The following is a 12,221-nucleotide window of genomic DNA, read 5'->3' on the forward strand; positions in this document are numbered from 1 at the left end:
AATCGGATGCTTCTTGTAACATTTGCACTGTTCAGTTGTGTTTCTTATTTGTTGATCTTTTTACGGGATTAAGAAGCGTATGTTCCCAATGAAAGCCAGTGATGAAATTTGGTTTTATGGCACTGTATAAAATATTAACACTACGCAAACAAGCTGAAAATCTAGCGGCACCTACGAAGTGTTCGCCAGCCCAACAATTGCTCTTTGTTACTTTTTCTAATAGTTTTTACTTGATTTCATTGCCATGTGCCCTAGAAGTATTTCGGTGCAAACTCTGCACCCACCAGGATGCGCGCGTACTTAGCTGTAGCTGCACTAACATCCTGCTATTACAATGCCAAAAGAATGAGAGCAGTTTCGGCGGTGCGGTGGCTTAAAAGAATAATGGCGGCTTGTACTGCAAGAACGCCTTTTCGAAATGAAGCGTTCAAGTTCGTTCGCAAGCAAAGCCTTTCCTTGTGTAGCACGGGCTAATGAGGACTTTAATAAAAGGTGACGATGGTTCTTTCGCCCATGAATTACTGCACAGACCTTTCTCGTATGATTTTAATGTGATTGTACCATCCCATACGGTGCCTCAGTTCACCTGTTTATAGCCGGACGCTGCATTTCTCGAGGCCAGTTTTCAGGTATAAATGAGGTTTTTACCAAATGTTTTCTCAAGCTGCTTCAGGGTGCACAGGTTTGAAAAAATAGGGTTTTCCAAAACTACAAAGGCACGTGCGTATGCACCTCAGCTAGTGAGATTTTTCACGACATGATAGTGTGGCTCCGAGCTGAGACATACACACAGCCGACCGACGCAGCATCAAAATTTTGCCCGTAACTGATTGTACGTTTGCACTGTTAGGTGCGTGAGCTGGTTGGGAGGAAGCATGTTTGTTTCTTTTTCGCTATAACCTCCCTCCAAAAATTTTTTTTCTTCAGCTAGCTCTTCCAGCGCACACCAGATCAGTTGTTCCACAGCTGTTACAGCTCTACACTAGGGCTATACAACCTAGGGAGCAAAGACCCCATTATGCAGTCTCATAATGCTAAAAACATAAACCAAGCATTACAGCTACACCAAGACTTAGGGTTTGTGCTAAGAATGGCTCCTAAGGGTTGCTTTAAAAGAAAAGAAAGAAACAATTCCTAATTTTCTTACCAAGAGCGCAATCAGTCATTTACATTCAGCTGACATGCCTGTTCTATACGCGGAACTACAGCACCCAGGATTCCAATTTACACTGGCAACACGGCAGACTGTACTGCCGTCCATGCGTAAAGAAATCGGCAAGAGAGCTGCTTTGATGTATGTATGCAGAAAATAAACTATACTCGGCGCACATTTTTGCAAATCATCAACGAAAGCAGCCCACGTTTTTCATACTTTAATTGTTTACTTCAGTGAGCAGAATTTCTCCTCAGGAGACGTGTACATGCTGATATTCTTTTCCTCAGGTGCTTGGAATTCCGACATCTGCTCGCTGAACGATTTCTTCAGAGCGGGCTGCGTTCACTTGGAATATCTCCTTCTTCAGCAGGAAGCCCAAATTAAGGGATTCGTGTTTATAGTAAACGTCCAGGGACTCGGCGTCTACCACATGGCTCACTACACGCCCTCAGTCATCAAACGGCTCCTAAGTATCATACAGGCAAGTACGACACTGTTGCTGTAACATACGTGCACCGAGTAAGTGAACTGAACATTATAAACGCAGGGCACCTTTTGAGCGACACCATACCAAAGAGGGTGAGTGACGGCCGAGTGGCCAGCGTCGATCTCAGTCACAAGCTTTAGATTTGAGCAGGTGCAATAGCTGCACGCTTCCCGTCCCATGAACACGGGTGCGGATTTTAAGCGTGACAATTCGAATGCGCTCATGTGATTTTAATGTGACTCCATTAACTAACGGTAGAGCCCAATATGGCATGCTCTCCGGCGGCGGCTAATTGCGCGAGTGTTGCAATTTCAGCATCAGGTTGCACCTCCTGCGTTAAAGGTCGTTTTGAGCACACTGTGTGTTGAGCGCACTGTGAGTTAATTCGGAGTCAGAGGGCTCTCCGAGCAATGTTGGCAGGAAAGCCATCGGTTCTACCTCTAAGCCATTTGGAATGCTGCCTTAGCGCCTCGGTGACGTAAGCCGAGTCGGTCGTTCTGTCATGCTTCCTTGACCCGCGCACCTCTTCACTTCGTGACCCCCTTTCCCAGCGCTTCCTTCCCTTCAACACTTGGCAGGATGCGAGCGCTAACCATTCACTCCGAGTAGGCAAGAGGCAGCTTGGCCGGCAAGCAAAACATCCTAGGATGAGGAAATGTGCCCGCCACCCGACCACACGAATTCCATGCGCGGCACGTAACGCGGTGTCTATAGACAAGCGTCAGGTTTGTAAACAAAGGTGGCGCTGCGGTCGGCAGCGACGCGGGATGTAGGCAAAAACATAGCATGCCCACTCAGCGCCAAGCGATGCTGCCTTCGATACCAACTCACGTACGGGAATATTTCAAAGCATGCGCGTCGCTTGTGGTCATAAACATTTATGTTGCTGACCGGAGAGCCGTTCAGCGCGTTTTCAACCTGTTCGCCAGAAGGAATTATCTGGCGAAGAGCTGCATCGGCTCCCTTCTCTGCTCCTGTATTTGTTAGCAACGGCGCGGCTTCGGTGATCGACTACGTTGACTTATTAAATCTAACCGAGAAAGCACGAGCTATAGAGGCAAACTAATCGTCTGCAGTCTCAACATCTGGGCCGATACAGCATATCCGATTGCTAAATGCAAGAAGGACGATGGGATGCACGACGTGAGAGAGTTTTTTCACATGACGACCCTTTGTGATGTGTTTCCTGTTTTCGTCAAGCCACGTCAGTGCGGAGAAGGAGAAATATTACTGGGCACTGAAGTCATACAGTTACTTTGAATAAGGCCTTTTTTGTTTGCTTGGATTTAAGAAAGCTGCGCAAGTGCATACGTAAAAGTTGTCCTCGAACTTCCAACGAAATGTACGTTTGCTCTGCACAGCTAAATATTTTAAATCATTATGTTTATTTTAAAATTTGTATTCAAGTACGCGCCTTATCCTGGTCGATCAGTGGCTTTTTGTCTGGTATTGCTGTTTTCGCCAGGCTCTGATCGACCTGCAACGGTAAAATTCAGGCAATATGGGAAATGACACTGCGTCATTTTTCCAAGATCTTAGCGATGTTTAATCGTTTTCTAGGACATGTATTGAAGAAGACACATTTGTTGAAGCTCGTGAAAGTGAAAATAGAGAAAAAACTACGCGTCGTATATTCCTACTACCAGACTACACTGCTGCTTCAAACGTAGCCGCCGCGGTGGCTCAGTGCCTATGGTTCTCGGCTGCTGTCCAGAAAGACGCGGGTTCGATCCCGGCCGCGGCGGTTGAATTTCTTTGGAGGAGAAATTCGAGGCCCGTGTACTGTGCGATGTCAGTGCACGTTAAAGAGCCCCAGGTGGTCGAAATTTCCGGAGCCCTCCACTACGGCGTCTCTCATAGCCTTAGTCGCTTTGGGACGTTAAACCCGATAAAACCAAACCAAACCAAAACAGTCCCCTGCGTTCAACTTACTATTACAAGCACCGGGAATGTCGCGTCTAAACTTCTCGCAATGAGAGCCCGACAGAATGCGAACGAGCTGCAGTCGTTGATCCTTGCACTGTTCGCCACACGACTGAACAGCAACCATGCGGATTAAGAGACGCAAACTATCATATTTCGACGCATAAATGCAATACTAGCCGCGCAGCCAATTCGTCGCCGAGCTTTTCCCGCTCCACGGCCGCTGCGCATCGCTTTGGCCCATATCTAAATGCGATAAACTTGTGGAAACTTGTGCCGCTAGCTTTCTTCAGCATTGCGGTTCAACCAACCGTACAACTCGCCGGAATATTGCGAAGTGCGTTCAAAAACGCGCAAGCGTGGCATGCCCAAGGCACAAGGGACCGCCTTTTGCCTACACAACGAAAGTCACTGCTGACTCCAGCGCTGCCACATGTGCGTGGCGTCACGGCCTGACGCTTGTCTATACGGAGCGCTCCTTCGCTGCTTGCGCTACGAACTACGTACGCCCATTCTACAACTTGCAACAGCCGTACGTGTACATCATGAATCAGCACAGCGCCAACTAAGCACAGAACAAAATAAAAATAGTGGCGGTTAGGCAAAGCATCTGAAGCAAAGGGCACACGAGAATGGTGCCGCTTCCACTAGAGTTCGTTGATCGTGGTAGCTGCCATGTTCCCCATATGGACCATGCACCAAAAACGAGTCGTCTGATTACGCCAAAACTTAAAAATAGTTGACCGTCACGCTACTTGCGGTATTCACAAGAACTGCTCAGCGCTGCTCAAAACACTCAGTAGGGAAATGAATAGTGCAAGACGCGGCCGATAGCTGGCAGTTCAGCTTCTATAGGCGGCGCCACCGTCTGTCAACCTCTACAAAGTGGCCACTGGAAGTAACCTCGTTTGGAAGCGAAGATACGCAACAGATGCGATCAGAGAGTTCCGGTCTAAATTTACACTTCCCCTTCCCCTCGACTTAGACGGGAGATATCGGGCACATATATATTGATATTCTGAGTACTTTAGGGCACAAAACACATTTCTAGCGTATGGTCTACATTGCTGAAAACACACTTGCGTCGCTGACTTTGTACCGCCTAAGCTCGAATCATAATACACTACCAAATTTGCACGGGCAGCACGGGTCTTGAAGGTTATTGAGCGGCTCACATTTGCTTGTGATATAATTGGTCCACAATTCCCCTGATCTAAATGGCGTCACTATGCCACAGACATTGTCGCAATGCCGGAAAATACATAAAATTGCTCTAACATATACGACGTGTTTCAGGGAAGGTCATCAATAATTTTTCAAAATAGGGTTTCTCGGGCAAAGAGAAGGTATTTGCGGCATAGTCAAAACAGCGTTTGCGAACATTAAAAAACACGCGAATCATATTAGCCAGTAAAGTGGCTAACTAAACAGATAGGCTCCTGACTGCCATTACAGATTTGTGGCCGGCCGTTAGAAAGCACCTTATCGGTTTTTAGAATTTCGGAAACGCGATTACCCTCGCTGCTGTGCCTCAACTAATTTTGGCTGTATCGTGTGAAAATGCGTGCGCTTTCGAAGAAGCATGCTGGAAAAGCAGCTCCCCAAGTGCACGTAACTTTTCAAAATAGCCAATTTTCGTCGAGCCCTAGCGGCGTGGGTAGCGTTTTCGAAATTCTAAAAACTGATATGGCTAGTACTAACGATCGTCTGCGCATCTCTGATTGCAATCAAGTGCCTATATGTAATAGTTAAAAAAGTTAACTGTTATAATTTAGTTAATCAATCTATAGTTAACGGGATTCGCTTGCTTTTGACAGAAGAGTTAAGTGAGGGGCTAGTTGGTTTCCAGCCATTATATTTATCTCATTTACCGCAAAACACACACCAGAGAAAAGAACGAAACACACAAGATGAAACACGGGCGCTGGTCACAACTGATTTATTCAAGGAAAGATCAACATATGTATGTTTACTGACCTGCACAGACTTCACCTTACCAAGGACCTTGGAAATGAGCACGCAGGAAGTTAACAGATGAGGTGTGAAAGAAACTTCACCTCCCTATCGTAGAGAGCAGGGGAAGCATCACTGACACAATCCTGTCCCACTTTCCTGATAAAATAAGCCTGCAGTGATACGCGAGAGCAGTTTTCTGCCTACTTCTGCCAAGGATTCTTACGCAACAGAAACGAGGCGTACAATCCGTGCAAGCTATGGAATATGCAATAGTCCATAAGGTGCGTGCGATCATTTTTAGTAAGATCTTTTGCGTGCTTCCTGAGTCGATGATTCACATATGGTCCCGTCCGACTGATATACAATTTACAACAGCGCATGGGGAATCTCGAAAACGACGTTGGTGGCACGGTCGACAAAACGCTTTTCATGCTTCATACGCAAACGTTATACACGTTAGCATGTGTACTTGCTTGTCGCATTCTTCACTGTGTTTAACTGTAGCTTTGTGTTGTTTTAGGTGAACCACGCAGGTGTGACGTAGACGAAGACGTTTAGCACTACCTGCGGCCAAAATAGTTCACGGACGTCTGTCACTACAGCTCTCCCCTCAAGCATGCTATCACCCTTCATACTTGTTCAGGTTTCGTTGTATTTGTTCGCGATTATCGAGAGCAGGATTGAAAGACTATTCATTCAGATGTTCATGCAGTTGCTTTGGGCAGCAAATTAACATACTCATATTAAGCATGCTTCCTGTGTCAGGGTTAAGCACTCATCCCTTCGATAAAGACCGGGATGCACTGAACGGGATGGATTCAAGGTGATAGGGGTCAATATTTATCTTTCCATACTCATACACACGCATTGAAATAGTTCAAGTGAAATCTTGTGGGTCTGTCGCAGATGGCGCTTTCGAAATCGAAACGTCACCGTTTAAGAGTTATCTAATGTATGGACCAGAAGATATACAAACCACACAGAACTTATTCACGACAAAATAAAGATGGCTAAGGGTCAATCGCTGCCCCACGTCGACGTAATTAATCCGTACGAACCACCGCCGCAGCGACGGCGGCCTTTTGTGTCCCTGCATCGGGGTGATAGCCCTTCAAGCGCAGAAATAGCCGAAGCTTCAAGAACGCAACCACCTATGCCCGCTTCTTTTTCACTTGTAGAGCCCTCTATTTACTGCAAAGTATTAAATACACGGGAAATTCTTTTACATAAAATGAGTATGGCATAATACGTACATCCGCTGTCTGCCCTTGGATTCGTCGTTTCAGAGTAATAAACGGGTCGTGTTCAGCAAAAAGAAAGCTTGCTCTTTGGACACTAAGAATCGGCAGGAATATATATCGCGGAGATTATTTTAGTTTACTAGGAAGGATATAAACTAGCTGTATGTTCCTTCATGTAGGCTCTAGAACATTTTCATAATTTAGATGACTCCAAAAGAAAATGGAGAATGCGGGGTATAGTTGCCGATAATGTGCCCACCCATTTCAGGACTACCTCCCACTGCGAATCAAAGGCATCTACATAATAAACAACCCTGCACTATTCGACGTCTTGTTCGCAATCGCCAAGCCTTTCATGAAGGCCAAGCTTCTGAAAAGGGTAAGCTCTCTTTGTCACTTACTGTTCATCTTTCCCCGAAATTTCGGTTGGGGTATCGGGGTGGGGGGTTCAGTTCATTTCTCGTCGACGGTCGGTCAACGCCGGATTTTGTACTTGATGAGCCATATAATGCTTTTGCATTAATGAGGGAGTAATTACGCAGGAAGTAATTACTCCCTGGTGGTTTTCTGGTTTTTGTCTGCGCTGCCAACGTCATGCATAGATATGAAACAAATTTCCTTTTACTTTGAAAATTTCTGAATATATATATATTTTGAAAGTTTCTGAATATATATATACACCTCTCGAGCGTATGCGCCTATCGGCGACAATACAAGACCCATTTTTTTCCTTTAAAAATAATAGGTGTGTGCAAACACAAATGAAAATTACCTGTCGGAATCACGGAAACCGCAAGTTCCGGACCTCTCATGCCCTTTTTTCTACCTCTCTGGCAAAGGGGGGTCGCTTGTCGTCTCTGGTTCATTTTCTTTTCCTTGAGTGCACTCCACCTTGCGCCTTGCAAGATTTTTGTTGTTGTTTTGTATGTTGCCTTTATTTCTTTTTACTTGGACTTGATTTGCTGATTTGTTCTAAGCTCGCGTTGCAAGTAAAATTCCTGACATTGATGCACTCCCGCCCGTCATCATGCTTATTGTCCGTCATCAACAGAAGAGAAGGGGAAACAGCCACGAAGCCGCGAAGGTGCGTTCGGCGAACACGATAAGGAACGGTCCTGGCTTCCACGCATTGGGTAACTTTGTCCGCCATCTTCGCAAGGCGTCACTGTTAGGCCACGCGGCATCCCGGGCACCTGGAGGACGTCGGGCGCCTCTCCGAAGACAACCACCACTGCGACCCTTTTGATAAGCCGGCCCCAGTAGGTTGACATTCCGGTGGTCGCCCGAGCTTCTATGTACGTGCAGAGGGATAGTGGCACGGATGCGCACGCATACACAGGTCGCATTGTTTTCGCGCTTCTCCACTCGCAGGAAAAGCGAGTGCGCCTCCGGCGTCAGGGCGTCGCCTCCAGACGTCGGCGGTGCATCAATGACCGTGTCCATTTCCTCTCTGCACGGTGCTTCCTGCTTACATTCGGCGGGTGCAGGCGTCATGCACTTTAAAGGGGCCCAGAAACACAATCTTAGTTGACTGTTTTGCCTGTTGATCGCATACAGTGAGTTACAATGGTGCTATTAGCGTCGGTAATACCGCGTATATTCCGTTTATTAATATTTTAATATCCTCCCAAAAACAAATTCGTGGCACTGATGGTGTCCCCACACAGTGGCAGGTTTTAGCAGCGGATATGACATCACCTGGCGCGAGATTGATGATATATACTGCAAATTGTGTGAATAAATAGACACATTTTGTCATCTGTCAGTGTTTTACATCAGATCAACAAAAGAAACTTGTTCGTCTTAGATAAAAGCCCTGCAAAGCACGTAAAAAAAAACACCTCCAGGAGCTCTGGCATGGAAACGACGCTGCCAGTCTCAGCAAGAATGAGTTAGAGAGAGCAGGCAACCATGGAGTGCAAACTTCAGCGACGTCCTCTGGCAGGCTGTTTTGATTGGTTGCGCCAGGTGCCGTCATTGGGAGAGCGAAATAGGAGTGGGAAGCACCGGCCAAAATCGAGTTGAGGGCAGCGTTTTGTTTGCTTGTATTTTGAAATTTCTTCACTGAATAACTCCCGTTCCTGTGCATCGATTCCTGTAATTCTTTTTAAGTCAGCATCTGTGTGACACAAATAATCCACCTAAAGTATAGCCGGTATCCCCCCAAGCAACATTTCGCAGCCCCTTTAAGAGGAACGTAGCTGGAGAGCGTGGAGGCCTTACAGTTGCTTTCGCAGCAGTACAATTTTTCAGCATGCTGCTGAGAGACTCTGCCTTCATCTCGTCTCATTGACTCTGCCCTTCCCATTTCAGATTCGGCTCTTCGGATACGACCTTCGTGAGCTACGTGACCTTGTGCCAAAGGACTTGATATCCGAGGAGCACGGAGGTACTCTCGAAAGCTACGACTACGACAAGATGGAGAGGGATCTGCACAGTCACTCCGACTATTTCCAGCGGATCAACTCTCACGGCTATCGCAGCTCGAGCAGAAGTGCTGCTTAATCTCAGTGGTGCTTCGAAGTGTACATAACGACCTTCCCACCTCACAGATATGACATTAAAGAACTTCCAGGATGTTTTCAGCGTTGCAGGCAGCTTCACCTTATCCAGCCAACTCCGCCACGAGGGGTTCAGACCACACCCGCAGCGGAACAGACGTCGCGGAATATCGGAGGTGCCTATCAGGGTCCTCGCAGGTCTAAAGCATATTCGCTGTCAGTAATACATGATACGCACGAGTTAAGTAACGCAGTCCGCTAGATCTGGGCTAGGTCATTGCATAATTTATTCAAGCACACATCTGGGAGTGCTGTACGTGACAGCGAATTTAATTTAAAAGCTCAGCGCAAATGCTACTGCTGTCGTGTTGCAGTTCATAGTGCGCGTGTATGTATGAGTCCACCAACCAGTGGGTGTAGGTATAGGTCCTTCATTGGAGTGGTAGTCCTGTCTGTGTGCAAGAGCCATCCACGGAGCATAAAAGAGCCATTTCAGTCCCCAGAACCTTCCTCGCAAACGAACCTGAGTAGTCAACTTCCCGCCATGGCTGTGTAAACAGTTGGCAAGAGCGTAAAAAACTACCGGCGCCGGTAAACTACTTTTCAGCTTTCATGTGTCTGGGAGGGACCTTGAATGGAAAACAAAGGGCACATCAGGAGCATGTCTGAAAAGCGGCGATATCCAGTCCAACATTACTGCTGTGTGTTTACTTTTGTGTCACTTGTTGGTGCTCTAATAAACTTTTTGGTCATTATCCAAGAAGTCTTGCTCTTTAAAGCAAAGGCTTCGAGCGACACTACTAGCATACAAAAAGGGTTTTTAAAAGGGCTGTTGCAAGCTGCGGGCATGAAAGTGAAGTTGCACGGTTAGGCATCGCCTAGAAGAAACAGCTGCATCATTTACTACGGCAAACAAGTAAGTACCAAAGAGAACGGAAACCGGACGTAGTAAGAAAAGACACTCGACCATGCTTCATCCAGCCCAAATTTCCACTTTTCTTGGGCATTTCTAAATAAGTGCGTACAGAAAAATACCATTTTCTCTCAAAAACTGCTTATGAAACCAAACCCTGTATAGCGCGATTTAAGAAAAGAGCCTTACAGAAAACTTGAGTGCACCAAGTAAGCAGCGCGGAGAACAGAGCTTCCAAGCACAGAGTTCTTTTGTAACTGGGAAATAAGCAGCAGAAGGCGGCAAACAGATTCACTCATTTCAGACGGAGTAAAGTAATTTGAGCAGAAAATAGCACCGGGTGCAAGGTATTCTGTCGGATGCAATTCGTTTTCCCAGCTCCCAGTAAACTGCCTCCTATGTGCCACCTTTCAAATAAGCCAAACCTGTAGGTAGCCTGCAAAAAAATATACATTCCACTTACTTTATAGTCTGCGAGACAGCGTTTGTTTACAGGTTCCGTTTTGTAAGGTCGCATCTCAATTAGTGCGTCATTAGTTTTTCCTTTTTAACGGTTTGAGGTCGATATACTCCTCCGGACTTCACAGAACTTCCTCAAAGCTCCCTGCCCGCGCAGCCATACAACGCAAAGCGGCGCATTCCGAAGTCAATACTGGCTTAATGGCGCCGCTATGACGGGGTACCCTTGCATGATGTAATCGCAATTCCACTGGTTCAGCCTGGGGCATGTCTCGGGGAGTTACCGCCCGAGCTTATTTATTTCCGAAGGCCTAAAAAATACAAGAAACAGCATTAGGCAGCTGTCTAGGTAGAAGCTCCGTGCTTAGCACGTAATTATACTGCACCTGGGCTTTAACTGAAACCTTTAGTCGAAAAGTAGGATCTTGTACACTTGTTTAATTCTGTGTCATAGAATTTCTTAAGCTTGCAGTTGTTGAACTTGTCTGTGTGACTTCGCTTCTCTAAATTAAAGTATGTCTTTCTATATGTGTTTTTTAAATACATTTCTTCATTATTCGCATCACCGCACGCCGAATCACCACGTTTGCGCAGGCCTGGGCACCTCCGTAGACGGGAAACCAACCTTCCATTATTTGCTCTTTTTTGAGGGGCGATGCTTCGTGGGGCAAGTGGAACCCGCGGATTGGCCTTGGCTCGGTATGTGCTCCCACTCAGCCACTGGGTCTGATCGGGTTGTGGCTATCCTCCAATTTGCCACATTTCCAGGTCACCATTGCGGTAGTGCGGAACGAAAATGTAAAAGTAGCTGGGAATACTCCGAATCGGCAATACGAAGAGTTTTGTTTTTCTGTTTGTTTTCCTGTGTGAACATGTGTCTGGCTCGCGTAACCTTGCTGCAGTAAAAAAACCGGTGGCTCTCTGACACGCATCTCAGTTGACGATCGTCCTGTCTCGTCAAATAAGCGCTAGCAAGAACACTATTCTCGAGAGTAACACAAACTAGCCCACCTGTCTTCATTATAATCCAGCTAAGCCGATCCTATCTATTAAACTAGTCTATAGAAGGTTCCAGTTTTCGATCGTGCGACGAAAACAATAATATATAAATGAGTGTACTCTAGCGTGAGTTCAGGTCAGTGACTTTTTGCAGCAGTGCTTTGTCAGACCCGCTACGAGCAGTTCGCAGTTAGAGAAGAGGTTTCTTTCTAATCCAGAAATGCATTTAACGCCAAAGCCTACACCTTGCTGCATACCGACGTTTTTTCCAGTCCGTACGTTCATCCTTGCACACAATAGCAAACTTGCAGTACTAAAATACCTCCGGAACAGTTTTAGGCTTCAACGGATTTCGTGCGAACACCTAGAGATGCCAAAATTCCGGAACTTTTGACTGCTGCAAAAAAGAACAACTAAAAAATACACAATTTTTCGTTTTACCGAAACTATTGAAAACAGTTCGAAAGTGATGAGAATGAGTACAGTAAGATAATTTATATCCACATGCACTAAAATACTGAGCCAGCGCCCACCTAAAATTTGGAGAATATCCCAAATTTTGGGGGGTGTGCGCTTGTTAGGTCAA

At 46.2% G+C, this 12,221-nt stretch overlaps 1 protein-coding gene across 1 annotated transcript in view; it reads left to right on the top strand.

Moving 5' to 3' along the window:
- LOC149369674 (alpha-tocopherol transfer protein-like) overlaps positions 1-9,960 on the top strand; it is a 32,171-nt gene extending 22,211 nt beyond the window's left edge. Inside the window, exons 5-7 of the mRNA XM_089559225.1 lie at positions 1,444-1,637; positions 7,032-7,142; positions 9,077-9,960. Of these exons, the coding sequence (XP_089415351.1) occupies positions 1,444-1,637; positions 7,032-7,142; positions 9,077-9,268 (497 nt within the window). The 3' untranslated portion in view covers positions 9,269-9,960. The remainder of the gene's footprint in view (positions 1-1,443; positions 1,638-7,031; positions 7,143-9,076) is intronic.
- Positions 9,961-12,221: the final 2,261 nt, after the last annotated feature.

The sequence above is a fragment of the Amblyomma mixtum genome, chromosome 1, assembly GCF_055824585.1.
Source record: "Amblyomma mixtum isolate Tamu chromosome 1, ASM5582458v1, whole genome shotgun sequence".
NCBI classification, from domain to species: Eukaryota; Metazoa; Arthropoda; class Arachnida; order Ixodida; family Ixodidae; genus Amblyomma; species Amblyomma mixtum.